The following is a 17,867-nucleotide window of genomic DNA, read 5'->3' on the forward strand; positions in this document are numbered from 1 at the left end:
ACTCTGCTCCCGAGCACTCCTCTGCTCCTGGCACCTCTGCTCCCGGGCACCTTTCTGCTCCGGGCACCTCTCTGCTTCCGGGCACCTCTGCTCCTGCACGTCTGCTTCTGGGCCCCTTTCTGCTCCGGGCACCTTCTGGTCCCGGGCACCTCTCTGCTCCCGGGCACCTCTCTGTTCCCAGGCACCTCTCTGCTTCCGGGCACCTCTGCTTCTGGGCACCTCTCTTCTCCGGCATCTCTGCTTCCAGGCACCTCTCTGCTCCCAAGCACTTCTCTGATGCCAGCACCTCTGCTCCCGGGCACCTCTCTGCTCCGGGCACCTCTCTGCTCCAGGGCACCTCTGCTCCCGACACGTCTGCGCCTGGGACCTTTCTGCTCCCGGCACCTCTCTATTCCCTGCACCTCTCTGCTCCCGGCACCTCTGCTTCTGGGCACCTCTCTGCTCCCGGCACCTCCGCTTCTGGGCACCTCTCTGCTCCGGGCACCTCTCTGCTCCTGAGCACTTCTCTGCTCCCGGCACCTCTGCTCCTTGGCACCTCTCTGCTGCCCGGCACCTTTCTGCTCCCGGGCACCTCTCTGCTCCTGGGCACCTCTGCTCCCGGCACGTCTGCTCCCGGGCACCTCTCTGCTCCTGGCACCTCTCTGCTCCCGGGCACCTCTGTGCTCCTGGCACCTCTGCTTCTGGGCAACTCTCTGCTCCCGGCACCTCTCTACTCCCGGTACCTGTGCTCCCGGGAACCTTCTGCTCCCTGGCACCTCTGTGCTCCCGGGCACTTCTCTGTTCCCGGGCACCTCTCTCCTTGGGGCACCTCTCTGCTTCCGGGCACCTCTGCTTCTGGGCACCTCTCTTCTCCGGCATCTCTGCTTCCGGGCACCTCTCTGCTCCCAAGCACTTCTCTGCTCCCGACACCTCTGCTCCCGGGCACCTCTCTGCTCCGGGCACCTCTCTGTTCCTGGGCACATCTCTGCTCCCGGCACCTCTCTGCTCCGGGCACCTCTCTGTTCTTGGGGACCTCTCTGCTCCCGGTACCTCTCTGCTCCCGGTCACCTCTGCTCCTGGCACCTCTGCTTCTGGGCACCTCTCTGCTCCTGGGCACCTTTCTGCTCCGGGCACCTCTCTGCTCCCGAGCACTTCTCTGCTCCCAACACCTCTGCCCCCGGGCACCTCTCTGCTCTGGGCACCTCTCTGCTCCTGGGCACCTCTGCTCCCAGCACCTCTGCTTCTGGGCACCTCTCTGCTCCCAGCACCTCTCTTCTCCCGGCACCTCTCTCCCCCAGGCACCTGTCTGCTCTGGGCACCTCTCTTCCCGGGCACCTCTGTGTTCCCTGGCACCACTCTGCTCCAGGCACCTCTCTGCTTCCGGGCACCTCTGCTCCCGGCACCTCTGCTTCTGGGCACCTCTCTGCTCCCAGCACCTCTCTGCTCCCGGCACCTCTCTGCTCCCGGCACCTCTGTGCTCCCGGCACCTCTCTGCTCTCGAGCACTTCTCTGCTCCCGGGCACCTCTCTGCTCCTGGCACCTCTCTGCTCCTGGCACCTCTCTGCTCCCGGGCACCTCTCTGCTCCGGGCACCTCTCTGCTCCCGGGCACCTCTCTGCTGCTGGCCACCGTTGCTTCCAGGCAGAGGGCTCTGCCATTCCTGGGCTCTGTGACTCTGCAGGTCTGCCTGTCTTCGTTGCATGGTAGCCGCTGCATCGCCAGGGATCCTGTCTTTGTTCTAGGCCAGAAGAAAAGGGAAAGGGCGGTACCAGACGTTTCTGCCCCTTCCATTGCAGAGACAAAGGCTCTCCTCAAGCCTCCAGCTGACTTCTGCTGCAGCCTGCCCTCTGCCTGGACGCCACGCACTGCCCTCGCTGCAAGGCGGACGCAGCTCCTCTGGTCTCTGTGATGGCTTCAGACACTGGGCAGGCCAGGGCTGTTGGCCGCCACAGGTTTTCTGTTATTAGTAACGGGGGAGGAAGGGGGCATTCACTTCTGAAAGATGCAGCCAAGGATCCTGGAGAACTGGGCACTTGAGTGAAGCCCTCAAAGAATGGTCAACTTTGGAGAGGGTGAAAGAGGACACAAAGGTGGGCAAGTTAGTGAAGTCCAGGCCGAAGAGGAAACAGCAAGGGAGCATGAAGAAGCTGCCTCGCTGTGTGGGGTTCCTGCACAGCACTGTGGATTTTAACACAGAAACATTAAAGAACAGGTTGATGTTTGCATCAGAGAGTGAGTGTGGATTTGAAGAATGGGAATTGTTTAAAAAAAAGAAAAAAAAAAAAGAGTGTGCTCTCTTTGATTCCAACGGATGCTAATTGCTTCTGTAAATATGGCTTGCTGACCTAGCTTAAGTGAAGCCGTGGCAGTGGTAACAGGCCCCGGGGAGATAACCACAAGTTACTTCCTGATAAAGGGCTGGAGAGTCCCAGGGCCCTCCAACCAATTAACCAGATAAGAAGGGCAAGGCGTAATCAAAAGCCTGTCCCACAACTTAAAACCAACCGATCAAAAGCCAGTCCCATGGCTTGAAAACCAACCAATCAGGAGCCAAGACAATCAGCCACTTTTGAAGAAGCAAATGAATTAAGGGAGGGAGGGGGGATGGCATGCCTGTAATCTGCTGAAAAGTATAAAAGACATGCGCCCCGCTGCGTGGGGTCCCTGCCCATGGAAAGAGACCACCGCGTTGGTGCTCGGGGCTTGGACCCTAGCTCGAGCTAGTCAATAAAACTCCTTTGCCTTCTTGCAGCCTCAGTAACTCTGTCTTTCTGTTCCCGGGGCCGAAGGGGACCGGCTCTAACAGATTACCCAAACCAGAGGATGCCAGTTGGATGTGAGCCTCGGACATGATTTGGGGGGCAGGAGGAGGGGTCTCACCTAGTTTTAAAAGCAAAAGGATTGCCAACATTTGAGGACATAGGGCGATTACTCCCCCCCACCCCCACATCCAGATTTTTAGCTGCTTTAAACAGATGGCACAGTCTGCCTGACCTGGACGCTGGTTTCCACGTGGCTGTGAGCAGCTGGTGCCGAGTGGTGACTGCTCCTTCGGAAGGGAGGGCCCTGCCACTTCCGTACGAGGTGCACTGCCCAAGGGGCTGCAGACGTGCCTCAAGGGTGTGCTCTGTGCACCCCTCACTGCTGTGAGCCCCCCTTGACCCTGTGGCACTTGCGTGTGCAACCCGGGCTTCAGGTTTTCCCCAAATTGTTTTGTTAGGCTCTGCCGGGCAGACCTCTGACAAAAGACATAACTGGAAAGAGTTTTCCAAAAAGAAAGATAGCGCTTGTGATGAGTGTGAGCTCACCCATGTTTTATCCAATCACAAGATGAAGGCTTGGCCTGCCGTTCACTTCAAAGACAGGTGGGATCGCCCTGGCCCAGTTCCCCTCTCCCGACCTCCCCTTTTGCCGCACAGTGGCAGCGATAGATTATCTAACGGGACAAGTGCTGTGTCTTTGAATAGCGGCAGGATGGGAAAGTCGTTGAAAATAAACAGCCATGTGTTCTGAGAAGCGGGGACACTTTCTTGTCCTGTGCAGCAGTTCCTTTTCCTGTTTCTTGACTGCATACCAGTCCTCCAAGATGGCCTTTTCACTTTGAAAACTGCAACATTAAGTCATCCCAGTCGCCTCCACTTAAGCAGCCGATTCAGTGATCCGGCTACTCTTTTCAACAGCTCTCTGAGAAAGGTGAGGATCCGTGCAGGTCTGTGTTCCTAGATTGGCCCCGACAGTTCTCGATACTTCTAAAGCTGACTTGAGAGATCAGGGCTGTGGTGCGATTTGTTTTTTTCACCCTCCTGTAGTCACAAGAAAGCAGGGGTATGGACAGGAACTTCGCTTTGACTTATCTTCACCGATCCTTTTCCTCTCTGTTCATCCCTTCCAGAAACGTCAGCTGTTGCATTGCGCGAAACCTTTGTACAGGAGGGGAAGAAACAGGTAGGATTTGGGTTTTGACCTCAGGGAGATGCTAGTCTTGTAGTGGGGCAGGAAGCACTAGCAGGTCACCAGAGGGTTAGGGACGGCGAATGGTGATGTGTCCGAAGCATCAGAGAGGCCGGGAGAAAGCTGTCTGGTCCCATAGTGGAGGCCTGGGGTCCGGAGTGGTGTCCTAAGGGCTGAAGGTGGGCAGGGCAGGCAGAGTGCGTGCACAGGAGCTGTGGGGATGGACGGTGGGACCAGAGGGGACCCGGTAAACAAAGCTCTGCAGGCAAAAAAGACAACTTTCTCTAGGGAGGAAGGACAAAGGGTCCATTGTGTGGGTGTGTGATGTTTGGGCATGGCAGATGTTGTCCACAGCCCACGAGGCTTGTTTTGCATGGTGATGGTAGGACTTTATTAAATACCGTGGCTCCCCGCGGTCTTGCATTGCTGCTAGAGCCCGGGGAGAAGACGATTTGTGTAAGGCAGGTGGCTGTGTGTTTCCTGCTGTAGTAAATGGTTTTACAGGGCAGGAGGTTTAAATGTGACTTTAAAGGTGGCTTGGTTTTGTTTTTTTGCTCCACACAAGCTGTAATGACCATCTCTAATACATGATTCTTGCTCTGGAGTAGTGGTTCTCACTTGGGGATGATTTTGTCTGCCAGGGGAAACGTGGCAGTGTCTGGAGACATTTATGGTTGTCACAACTCAGGGTGGAGGGCGCTACTGGCTTCTGGTGGATGGAGACCAGGGATGCTGCTAAAAGTCCTGCAAAGCACAGGACAGCCCCCCACCCCCAGCAAAGAATGATGTGGCCCAGACGTCATTAGTGCCGAAGAGAAGTCTGTCTGGAATATTCCATCCATCATTTGCCTATCTGTGTTTTAGTTATCAGACATTTGGGTAAAATTGCCACTTTTTATCTATTACACATGTGCTGGTATGAACATTTTTCTGTGGGTCTTTTGGTTAACATATGTGCACATAGCTGCGTTGTGTGTTATTCAGGCTGTTTTCCCAAGTGGTCATATCAGTTTTTGCATCCACCCAGTACACAAGAGTTGCAGGTGTAGGAAGTAGCCTAAGGTGTCTAACAGATGAATGGGTAGAGAAAATGTGAGGTGTACAGTGGAATAGTATCCAGCCTTAAAAAGGAAGGAAATCCTGTCACATGTTACAACACGAATGAACTTTGAGAACATTATGCTAACATGAAATAAACCAGTCACAGAAGGGCAAATACCGTGTGATTTCACGTATGTGAGATGTCTAGAGTGGCCAAATGCGTAGAGACAGACATACAGTGAAGGTTGCCGGGGACAGTGTGGGGTTGTTCATTGGGTACAGCGTCAGTTTTGCAAGTTCTAGAGATCTGTCACACAGCAATGTGATTATAGTTAAGGCTACTGAACTGTTCAGTTAAAAAACGGTTGGAGGGTAAATTTTACGTATTTTTTTAAAATCCCAATTAAAAAACAAAAGAGTTGCAGGTGTACCTGTCCATGTGGGCATCTCGTTCCTTAGCTATTCTGGAGTTTGTGACAGGTGCTGCTCGAGCTCTGTTCTGACTTGTGGCTGCACGGGCTGGCCCTGGGCAGGTAATTGCACGTGGACAGACCCTTCTTTCCATGTGTAAGGAGGTCACTAAAGGCATTAGGAGTTAGGTGACTATGGGAGAAGGGCCACAGGGAGAGTTGACGGGTCCTGGATGACAGGAGTCGCTAACCAATCCTCCGAGAAGCCCGCCCCTCCAGCCTGGGGAGGGGACGCTCTAGGGAGCTGTAGGGGAGGCTGCCCTCCGTGGGTCTGGGCCAGGCATCTCCCAGGGGGCCGAGGCCACCGTTGCTGGATCACAGGACCCCCAGTTGGGAAGAAGAAGGGGATGTGAGGCAGTGGGGTGTGAAGACATGCTAGAGCTCAGTGGGCACCTCTGTGCCTGTCCCTTGCCACATGTGACTGTGATGCACAGAACAGTGCCTGCTGGGTCACCTCTGCCCTTGCACCTTGGGCAGCTTCCTCTTCTGACCCAGTCTAACAAGGAACCGTACAGGGCCAGAGATTCTGGAAAATGTAGTTCCCATTTTAACCAGGCTGGTTCAGTACTGTACCTGGATTATCAACACCTGACCCATGCGTATGTTTTGTATGTTCAAAGGGGCCAGCTGGGGACATGTACGTGGTTCCTTTTTTAATCCTTGCTTGATTGCGAATACACAGTAATTAAATCATGACACATTTTAAAGCAGCATTTGTGGCTTAGCTGCCATTTAAATCATGTTTTTTTAAATGGAGGAAATGCGGCCTGCTTTGCACATAATCCACTTAGGCTAAACTTTTATAAGACACTCCATTTATAAATTGCAACTTTCTGTGTTTACAGAGTTTTCTGTAATGCTGTCGTAGCTAAACAAGAGAAAAAGGAAACTTTAAATTAGGTTAAATTAGGTTTAAAGTAAACGATAAGAACATCTAGGATAACAGAGCTTTTGGATTTTTTATTTCAAACAATCTTGTGTAAAAGGGCTTAGGAACCACTCTACCTAAACCGCTCAAAGTATTGTAGATGAAGAGGTTTCTCTTTACCCCTTACGCTTCTAGTTTCTCACGTGTCACTGAACCTGAGGGTGCAGAAGACTAGCCTAGGTTCCAGTTATGATCTAGACACGAGCAAACGATAGTGGTAAAGACCGATGATCTGCAAATCTGCTTGTACAGTGCTTTAGCCTTTGCCACACAGTTTCTTAATTGCCTCCCTTTTATCCTCCTACTTGTCCTAGGGTGTAAGACAGCCAACTCTTACCACCATTTTTCAGGTGATAAAACTGAGACTAAGAAACATTAAGTAACTGTCTCTAAATCATGCCGTTAAGGAAGTGGTAGAGGCAAGCCTAAGTGCCAGGTCACTCCCCGTCTTCTGAAACCTTCCGTGGTCCCCGGTCCCCCACCCACGAGGGGTTATGGCTTGCTGTGTGCAGCCAGGCTCTCCTTGCATGTCTGTTCCTGCCCTGCTCTCACGGCGCTCCTGTCAGCCAGGAGCCGGGGAGGAGACGGACTCCACACGGTACCCGGAACAGGAACGCTTACTATAAAGCGGAATCCCACGAATCGGCCAGATCCCGCCGTGCCGTTTCCTTGGGCCTTGTCCGTCTGCGAGAGCGAGGTTGAGCAGCTGCCGTAGACATCTTGTAGCCCGCAAGCCGGAAACATCTACTCTGTGCTCTTTATGAAAAAATTTGCTCGCCCCAAATGTAACGAATTATTAACCGGCGACAGGTCATTACTTATTATTGACTAATTATTAACTAGTTACTACTACAGGTAAAGAGAACTGTCCAGAATACGGGAATAGCAGAGGCAGGGAGCAGGGACTCCCTCTGGGCAGAGGCCAGAGGCCGAGGACCCGAGGAAGGAAGAAGTGTGGAACTAGGTTCCCCAGCCCTCCAGCGCTGAGAAGCGGACGGACCTCCCTGGGGTGCGCGTGACTGAGCGCCACTGGCTGGCGGGGAAGCTCTCTGGGGCCGTGGCCAGCGGGAGAGCAGGGGGCCCCGTGGGCTGCCCGTGGAGCTCACTGGGAAGCTGGCCGGGTGTCCGTGGGACTCACTGGAGAGCCTCCCGAGGGACTGGATTACTAAAACTCTCCGGGAAGCTGCCCGGTGGCGCAGCAGTGGGACTTGCTAGGACACCACCCTCAGGAGCAGGAGTGGCAGAGAGGAAAGCACACTGGAGTGACGAAGGGAAGCCCTTTCTGCCGCCAGTGTGCCTCCAGCGCCCTCTGCTGGCAGTGCCCACCAGGTGCCAGCCTACTGGGGAAATGTTCACAGGGTCCAGCTGCAGGATCACAACGCGGGCAGTGGGGGGATTTGGGCTTGAGAGGCAACGTGGTGCTGCCTGGCAGGGTTGGAATAGGTTGTTTGCAAATCTTCTTTCTCTTCTGGATTGTAAATTCCTCCGACACCCAACAGTGTTCAAAAAACCTTCCCTGAGTGATGCTGTCCATTAACTGTCTCTTTGGCGGATCTTGGCCTGTGTTCTCTGGAGTACAGGGCTGATGTGATGATTGGGACTCTGCCGGGTCCCTGGGAACTTTGCCCCATCTGGAAAGGAGGCACACGTCTCTGGGCTTCATCCTGTCCGCCACGAGGGTGGTCAGTCCTTGCCACAGAGCACACAGCGCTCCCCTGCCTCCCTGTCCAGCTGGCGTGGACTCTGAGGCTGCCACTCCCCGCTGCCTGAGGCACATGTCACACCCCCCTCGGCTCTCCCAGTCACTCCTGGAAGACTCCTTCCGTGTTTCTGTGTGGAGCTGCTGTTTGTTAATCTCAGGCACCACAGCCTCCAAATATTGTCCTCCAAATATTGGCAACACTCTCATGGAGTCCTCCCCCAACATTTTTGGTGGCCACACACCCCTTAGCACCTGAGCTGATCCTCAGGGCACCAGCTCATTGGCCTGTCTGTCCATTAGCCCGGCCCTGTCCCCTATGCAGGTGATATCCCCCCTCCCGTCCTGGGGTACTGGGGCCTCGAGTCACCCAGCTCTCATTTTAGGCAAGGACTAAAGGAGCATTAGACCTTTATGTTCCTAAGCACAGGACCAAATACCTCTTTGATCGTCTAGTTCCAAAACACATATGGTGGGGTTTTTAGTTTATTTTGTTAGGCTTTTTTGGGGGGAGGAGGATTTGTTCTTTTTCTTTCTGTTTTTTTTTTTTGGTCAATGGTCAAGAAAATAATTTTTTTTTCATAATTGAGATTTTATTGGATGTTTTGAAGATCACGACAGACATTTCAATTTGTATTCAATTCTTAAATTACTTACAGAAAATCTGAAGAGTTGTGTAGATATCAAGTACCTTTATCTTCAGGTGTTGTTAAGCTGTTACATCATCAGTCCTAGTCATTCACAATTTATTATCTTAAAAATGACAAACTCAAATTTTCAATCTTTCATAGCACATTAACAAAGTCGTTAGGAAAACTGACTATAGGGACCAAAAATGTTACCGATGGCAGGGAGAGCCAGGATCAAGGAGCAGTTTTCTGGCCAGGCGTAGTGGCTCACGCCTGTAATCCTAGCCCTCTGGGAGGCTGAGGCAAAAGGATCGTTTAAGCTCAGGAGTTCGAGACCAGCCTGAGCAAGAGCGAGACCCCGTCTCTACTAAAAATAGAAAAAAATTAGCTGGACAACTAAAAATATATAGAAAAAATTAGCCGGGCATAGTGGTGCATGACTGTAGTCTCAGCTACTCGGGAGGCTGAGGCAGGAGGATTGCTTGGGCCCAGGAGTTTGAGGTTGCTGTGAGCTAGGCTGATACCATGGCACTCCAGCTGCGGCAACAGAGTGAGACTCTGTCTCAAAAAAAAAAAAAAAAAGGCAGTTTTCTTTAGGAAACAATTCTACTGAGAAACAACAACCTAGGAGTAATAAGTCTTTAAACTGTTCAAGATGTACTATTAAAATGTACAACTGTGACTCCAAATTGCCATTGAGTATGCTTTGTATTATAGGTTATAAAAAGTGCTCTCCCAGCCCCCACCTATGGAATGTTAACCTGACACCCAAAACAGTCAAAGCTTTACATGAAATATATGCCAAAAAATAAACAACCAGCAAGTGATTTCATCTCTTTTTATAAAAGCATTTACACTTAAAAAATGGAATGAGGTGGGGATCTCTCCTTAAAAATGTTTTTAGAGCTATTGGAAAACTTGCATTTACAAAATACTTGATAAAAATATTCCTCTGGTTTGTGCAAGAAGGTGGACAGGGAGCCCTGGTAGGACAAGGTGTGTGATAGCAGTCAGCTCTCCCTCCGGAGGCCTCGCCAGAGGCTGAGGTCTCTCCCTTGCCCCCAGGTAAACCTTGGTTGCTTGGTTAGCCACGTGGCCAGTTTGCCCTTTGTTCTGCTTTTTCCTTTTGTTTTGCACTTTTTTGTCTGAAGATTTATCCAGTCCTGCTGCCTCTTTGGGCTTCATTTCCGCTTTTGCAGGAGCAGGGTGAGCTGACTTTGCCCATCTCCTCTGGGCTCTTCCTCCACTGCCCTTGTGTTTGGCCGACCTTCCTCTCGGACATTTTCGTGGTGGTACCTGGTGACACGGGCCGAGCGCCTTCGTGGATCTGGGCTGCTGGCCGCTGCCTCTCCTCCTGCCGCCCAGCTGCTGGCACTGCAGTGGGAACAGGAATTATTATTTTTAAAAGTCTCAGCACATTAGGGCGGTGGTTTCCGTTTTCAAGGAGCTCCACTGTCATCAGAGTGCCGTGTGCCTCATGGCGAGCCTTGGGCATGGACAAGGTGTTCTCAGGTCATTTCACCATTCGCTCCTTTTCCCGGGTGAGTCAGGTTTCCTTTCCCCAGAAACTGAGCTCGATTAGAATGAGTAAGAGAATTAAACTAAACAGACTGAGGAGGTGGCTTCAGTGCCGGTCCTGTCTAACAAAAGGTGTTGCCTCATCATCGAGTTATTTTATTCTCTGGAAAATCAAGCTTTCTTGAGATGGTCAGGACTGATCCATTGCAGGTGTGATTCATGGCTCTTGCAATACGGTATCAAACTTTAAAAAGTTGTTCTTTTCCCTTTCATTTTGATCTCTGGTCATTATGATTTTTCCAAATCCCTGAAGCTCACTCAGTCTCGCAGCAGGTGACGTTGTGGCTAGGTCTCTTCCTTTGCAGCCTCGATTGGAGCACCTGCTGTTGTTTTCTCTGGGACCCTTCTTTCCCCAAAAGTACTGCAGACTTGGGTGGGTGGACACCCTTCAGGGTCAGCCTCCGTGCTATTTTGTTCTTACTGCCGGAGATGTTCATTTGTGTGTAACTATGAGATTGATCTTGCAGAAGCAGTGGCTTCAATAGTAAGTTCCCTCCCCACTTCCCTGCCTGCCGTCGCTGGGCCCCCACCGCCTGCAGGATGGCCCAGATTCCAACTCCAGGTTCGGGTCTCTGTCTCCCCCGCCACCCCCAGGCCCTTATCTCAGACACTGCCCTGCACACGCCCTGCCAGACTCCTTCCCCAGGCGCTCCCTCAGGCTTCCTGCCCGGCACCCTGCTTCACTATCACGTAGGACCTCTGTGGAATGTCCTCCCGGCCTTCTCAAGTTCTCGTCTCCGCCGTGAGGCAGAGGGGGACATCGATGGCCCTTCACGCTGCCACTGCTCGGGACACAGGTCCTATCGGTGTGAGCCTGGTCCCCTGCTGCAATCAAGATGCTTTCACCTTCATGGGTCTTCATCCTTGATCGTCTGTTCAGTGAAGTATGAAGAACTTTGTTCCAGGGAAGATTTTCATTAACTGTTTGTTTTTTCCCTGTTGTTTGTAGAGAAAACATTTCTGTAAGAACCATGAGGTATTCTGCTCCTTGTGGGATGTTTAACTCTTGCTATCAGGGAGGGGGAATGAGTTTCCATAAGAATACTACCATTTAATAGCTGAGACCTGCTGTGTGGACTTGGTGCTTCATTCTGTGAGCGCCCCCAGCGTGGCACACGGGACCAGCATTGTTGTGAGCATGGAACGATTTACTTCTCGGCTTTTTGCAGAGGGACCTTTTGGAGTTAGAGCAAGTGCCACTGGAGATTTTTCCTAACTACTGCAGGACAGAACTGCCCTGTTTGTGGCTCTGGCATTCTGCAGACCTGAGGCAATTGCCATGAACAGTTACAGCGCCAAGTGCCGTCTTTACCTTGCAAACAGGAGGCTAAGACAAAACGAGCCTCCCTTTGTAGTGCTGCCATGTGTGGTGCACTCAGGGAGGCCGCCAGTCCCAGGCATTATCCTGTGAACACCAGCGCCAGCTTTAGGTTTGTTCTCCGCCAAGTTTGAGCCTAATTAATTCTCCCGAACCTGAGAAGTTTCATGGGGTAAAGAATATAGAATGCAAGTTTTCAAAGCTGCTTTTTCTTTTCTGACAGCTTTCCCCATGAGCAAAATAAACATGTAGAGATACTCTCTCTTGATGAGGAAGCAAAAGGAGGGGAAAAAAACCACTTTATCTCCCAAACCAAAACACATTTTTGCTGGGAAATGTAGGTGGAGTGTGGTTAGGGGAGGCCGATGGGTGGGTGTTGTGGAATGTGGTCTTTGTTTCTGGAGGACGAGCTTTTAGGGATCTTTACAGACGAGAAGAAGTAACACCGTGTCATCCTCCCCAGTGAGGTCAGAGAGTAAATGGCAGCACTTTGCGTAGGACTTGTTTATATAAGCGTTTGTGGGGATGAGGCTGAAAACCCACCTGGTCCCAGCTGAATCAGACGCAGGTAATGTGTCGCCCTGAGGAAGTGCTGGTTCAAAAACTGTCCCAAAACCCCACAAGCCTTAGTCATCGTGGTTTTGCCTAAAGGTTTTCTTATAATAGTTGAATTCAAAGGTGTTAGTATAGGGAAAAGGACACAGTTTGAAAGTTTAGCTTGGCCGGAGCGGTGGCTCACGCCTGTAATCCTAGCACTCTGGGAGGCCGAGGTGGGAGGATCGCTTGAGCCCAGGAGTTTGAGATTGCAGTGAGCTATCATGATGGCACTGTACTCTAGCCCGGGTGACACAGTGAGACACTGTCTCAAAAAAAAAACCCCAAAAAAACAAATTTAGCATATATCACTCTTATAGTGGGCCAAAATAGTTTCCTTGTTTTTAGACGTCAAGGAATGCATAACTTTTTATTCTGGTAAAATATACATAAAATTTACCATTTTTAAGTGTATGTTCAGCAGCATTGAGCACATTCCCACTGTTTTACAACCATCACCACTATCTGTTTTCAGAACTTTTCATCTTCCCAAACTGAACCTCTGCCCTTAAAACACTAACTCCCATTCCCTCCCATCCCCAGCCCCTACCATTCTACTTTCTGTGTCTGTGAGTTTGACAACTCAGGTACCTCGTAAGTTCAATCGTAGGTATTTGTCCTTTTTTGACTGCTTTATTTCACTGAGTACAGTGTCCGCAAAGTTCGTCCATCTTGTAGCATCTGATAGAATTTCCATCTTTTTTAGGGCTGAATACTATTCCTTTATATGTATAGACCACATTTTATTTATACATTTGCTTGTTGATTGACATTTGGATTGTTTCCACCTAGGATTCAGAATTGTTTAAAGGCAAATAATAATAATCATAAAGTTCTGTCCTTAGAAATTTGTGGTGATAGAAGTATACTTTGTAAATGTGCATTTTGGGGTAGTCTTCAAAATATAGGCTAAATTAGTTTTGTAAACAGATACCTCATTAGCATGTGACTGGTGTTATTATTCTCACAATTTTGTTATTTTGAGCAATGTTTTTATGTTTTACTTTTCTACCTAAAACGCTGGATTCTTCCTGTTAGTACCTTTCCGTGTCATCATTCTAACTCATTAAATGTATAAATTGAATTCTCAGTTTATACCATGTTTCCTTTCACAGTAGAATTAGAATTGAGAGAAATCGTCTATACTCATAGAGGTCAGTGTTTAAATCTTAAATGAGATAAATGTATATAAATGTATATGAATTGTTTCTTTTTGCTGCTTTACTCTGGAGCAAATTTTATAAAACAATAACATGAAGTACAGTTTCAGGGGAGAAATATCACTACCAAAATGTACTTAAAGAGGCCAATCTTTCTACCTATTTGTAGTAAATAAGTTGTATGTTTACATTTAGTCATGAGCGTATCTCAGTGGGAAAAAGGAGTTATTATTTATTCTGAATGAGGTCATTTGTAGACAGTTTAAGCTAAGAATTATTAGGAAATGATTTGTTATATCCAACTTAAGCTTTGAATTGCAATTTCCTTATATTAGACCTTTTTTGTGTGCATTGTGTACATTGGTAATTTTTTGTTTTTTGAGACAGAGTCTCGCTGTGTTGCCCGGGCTAGAGTGAGTGCTGTGGCGTCAGCCTAGCTCACAGCAACCTCAAACTCTTGGACTCAAACGATCCTCCTGCTTCAGCCTCCTGAGTAGCTGGGATTATGGGTGTGCACCACCACGCCCAGCTAATTTTTTGTTTCTATTTTTAGTTGCCCAGCTAATTTCTTTCTATTTTTAGTAGAGACGGAGTCTTGCTCTTACTGAGGCTGGTCTCTCAAACTCCTGACCTCAAGTGATCCTCTCACCTCAGCCTCCCAGAGTGCTAGGATTATGGGCATGAGCCACTGCGCTCGGCGTACATTAGTAATTAATAGCATCAATATTGCAGGTAAGCTGTGTTATCCACTGTTAATACCAGGATACCAGGAAAAAGAAACCAGAATTCTTAGGGGCTAGAGTTTGCAGCCATGAAATGCATGCACATGGATAGAAGAAACTTCTGTGGCCTTTGAACAAAGTGGAATTTCTTGCAGTCAAGGAAAGTTATTAACGACCAGAGTTCTCTGAAAGGAAGGACTGGCCCCAGGATGCCAGGAACTGCCTTGGAATCCCTGGGTAACTTGCCTCCTTGTCCACACCCTTAGTTTCACTATCTTTCCCACCTTACTTGGCTCAGAGGGGGAATAGCAATGAGCAGAGTCAGCCACGTCAACACGCAGGCTTTCTGTCGCTGACATACAGATGTGCATGGATCATTCCAGCTACAGCACTTAGCAGTGATGTGGCCATACAAATGCCCCACTCCGTCTTTGAACCATCCTCCTGGTGCGGCCTGGGACAAGGACCCTTCCTGTGTGCAGAACATGGGGGGCTACTCCAGATCCCCCAGCCCCTGGACATCCACCCAGACGACCCCTTGGCCTCTCGTTCAGGGCATGTCAGAATCTACTCTCCAGCATGTATCGCCTGCACCTTGCTATCTGTGGCTGAGTGTGCAGTCTTGGACTGGTGGAAACTTATTTACAATCTGTCATGACATTTGGATATAATCGTCTGGACTTTTGAAGCCAGTTGTTGACTGAATTGCTTCATATTTTTGTTAGGAGTGGTCTTTTAATTTTGTTTATGGTGTTGACTTGCAATGAAAAATTGCTTTATTCACAAGAGTTCAGTTGTCCTCGAATGTAGGTGGAGATTTTGGGAAAATGCAACTGTAAAACTGAGGCAAACTAAGTTGCTTACCACCTAGTTTTTTTAACTCCAGGGGAATGTACTGAGTTAGTGCTTCGTGCTGACTTTCGGAAGCTATTCTTGCGTTAGCCATGGTGTAGAGTCAAACGGCAGCAAACTTGCAAACTATACACTGATGTGCTCATAAGCAGTGATTTTATTTCACTGGTTTTCCTAGCAGTTTGTAAAGCTTTTTGGTGTAAAACGAGGTTTGGCAAACCTTTTTTGGAACAAGCCAAGTAGTAAATATATTTGGCGTTGTGGCCAAACTACTCAATTCTGCCCTGTAGCAATATGTAAATGAATAGGTGTGGCTGTATTGCAGTAACATTTTATATATGAAAAAAGGCTGCTGGCTGGGTTTGACTGACCACTGTTAGTTCAGAAAATAGGTGTGTCAACTGGGGTTAATTGCAGGTAAATTGGATTAGTACCGTCTAGGAATTAAAGACCAGTGTTTCTCAGGATAAAAGTTACCATAAAATGAGTGACAGTCAAGCTTTTTAAGGAGTCAAGGGTATGTGTTGAGAGCAGACTGTTTAGCACTGAGTAGTGAGTATTTTAATACACACAGCATGGTGTAGTAACTGATGAGGACTGTAATAGAAAACAGATGTGTTAGCCAGGATGTGGAGGGCTTGGAACCTCCAAACACTGCTGGTGGGCACGGGCAGTGGCGCAGCTCCTTGGAAAACAGTCTGGTAGTTCCTCAGAGTGTTAAACACAGTTACCAGGGGACCCAGCAATTCCCACCTGTACTTCTAAGTATATACCCAAGAGAAATGAAAGCATATGTCCACGCAAAAACTTGCACACCCATGTTCATTCCGGCATCGTTCACAGTAGCCAGAAGTAGAAGCAACTCAGATGTCCATCAGCTGATGAATAGATAAACAAAGTGTCGTCCGTCCATGCAGTGGAATATTATTCAGCCATAAAAAGACATGAAGCGCTGATGCATGCCACCAGGTGGATGAACCTTGAAAGCATCACGCTCAGTGAAAGCAGCCACGTGCGTGAGGCCGAGTTATTGTATGATTGCATTTATGTGAACTGTCCAGAACAAATACGTAGACACAGAAGGTATATTAGTGGTTGCCAAGGGCTGGGGCGGGGATTGGAAAGTGACTTCTAATGGGCACAAGGTTTCTTTTAGGATTAGGGAAATGTTCTAACACGGATGGTGGTGACGGTTGCACAGCTCTGTGAATATACTGTTATAAAAGCCATGCAATTGTATACTTTATGAGTGAATATGTGGTATTTGAATTATATCTCAATAAAGCTTTTGCAAAAGTGATCTAACTGGGTCCAGGGTTAATGCATGAGAAATAATTAGTAAATGATAAACATGGTCCAAAATTATCCAGAAAATGAATCGATATCTTGGGGTCCCATATTTTCGGTTGTGTGTGCTTCTGAGATTCCTGTTCTCCCGGTGAACAGCACCCATGTCCTTGGGAAAGGCTACCAGCACGAGGGGTCAGTGAAAGAAGCCCTGTGTTAGCGCAGCCCTGGTGCCCCGAGTGGGAACAGGGTCAGCCCTGGGGCCTGTTCACTGCACGCGCATGGTGTTCCTTTATCAGGAATGGCCCGCTCACGCACGAGGCTCATGGAACATGCTTTTCTGTTTCAGATTGAGGAAGGAAGTAAAGCCGCAGCAGTCGACAAGTTACTGGCCGGAGACGAGATCGTTGGCATCAATGACATCGGTCTCTCGGGGTTTAGACAGGAAGCGATTTGCCTGGTGAAGGGGTCCCACAAGACCCTGAAGCTGGTGGTCAAAAGGTAAGATCTGTGCCACCTGCCACGTTACTAAGACACACACAGTGAGTAGAATATCGGGATGGGAAGCCTGAATGGCCAGCCTGTGTCACTGCAGAGATTCTGACTTGGACTTTGTGTGCGCGCACTTAGAATTATATCTTTTAGCCAAGGATGAACCCAGTATAAAAGTTTAAAAGGTTCCGTATTTTATAACTATTGATGCAAAAAAAAAATTTATTTTATTTTATTTTTTTTGAGACAGTCTTTCTCTGTTGCCTGGGCTGGAGTGCCATGGTGTCAGCCTAGCTCACAGCAACCTCAGACTCCAGGGCTCAATCGATCCCCCTGCCTCAGCCTCCCGAGTAGTTGGGACTACAGACAGGCCTGTGCCACCATGCCCGGCTAATTTTTTTAAATTTTTATTTGTCCACTTAATTTCTTTCTATTTTTAGTAGAGATGGAATCTTCCTCTTGCTGAGGTTGGTCTCAAACTCCTGACCTCAAGCGAACCTCTCGCCTCAGCCTCCCAGAGTGCTAGGATTACAGGCACAAGCCACCACGCCTGGCCACAAATTTTTGATGTATTAAGTGAATTTGCATACCCATATCTTTCCCTTGGCAACAGATAGATTTAATACTCTCTTGGCAGAGAGAAAACTGCTCCAGTGACTCAGTATGACGGTGCCTGTTTCTTACACAAGGTGGCAGGCTTCTGAGCGTTCGGTGTTGATGCTAGAAAGAGAGTGACTGCCACACAGGCTGCAGCGCGGCTCCCAGGTGCTTACAGTGCTGTGTTTAGAGTCCCAGGGGAGCAGCCTGCCTGTTCCCATACATCAGGTTGTTGACAGGAGCTTGGATGGTTTTTAAGAGGTTAGAAAATGGACTTAGGGACACGATGCTTTTATATCCAGAAACTAAAACATTACTCCTGGGTAGCACAAAAGTATTTGTGATTTGTTGTTTTCAAATAGAAATAATTCTCCACCTGGTTTTATAGTTGGCTAATTAGCGGCAAAGCATTTGCATGCCCTTTTTGGCAAAATTAGTGCATTTTTCCAAAGTTGGCTGTAGATTTTAATAGATAAATAGACTCAAACATTTATTTTAATTTTTAGTGCAGACTTGAAGACATCTTCCCAAAAGACTTTTTTTGGGGGGTTAGGGGGAGGCGGTGCAAAAG

The 17,867-nt window shown here is 48.9% G+C and overlaps 1 protein-coding gene across 3 annotated transcripts in view; it reads left to right on the plus strand.

The window, feature by feature from the left end:
- The window catches only part of LOC123629085 (protein Shroom2-like), a 173,939-nt gene that overhangs the window by 86,369 nt on the left and 69,703 nt on the right, over window positions 1-17,867 (plus strand). For all 3 annotated transcript variants that reach the window (XM_045539033.1, XM_045539032.1, XM_045539035.1), the window contains exon 2: window positions 16,557-16,708. In XM_045539033.1, coding sequence (XP_045394989.1) covers window positions 16,557-16,708 — 152 coding nt within the window. The remainder of the gene's footprint in view (window positions 1-16,556; window positions 16,709-17,867) is intronic.

The sequence above is a fragment of the Lemur catta genome, chromosome Y (assembly GCF_020740605.2).
Source record: "Lemur catta isolate mLemCat1 chromosome Y, mLemCat1.pri, whole genome shotgun sequence".
NCBI lineage: Eukaryota > Metazoa > Chordata > Mammalia > Primates > Lemuridae > Lemur > Lemur catta.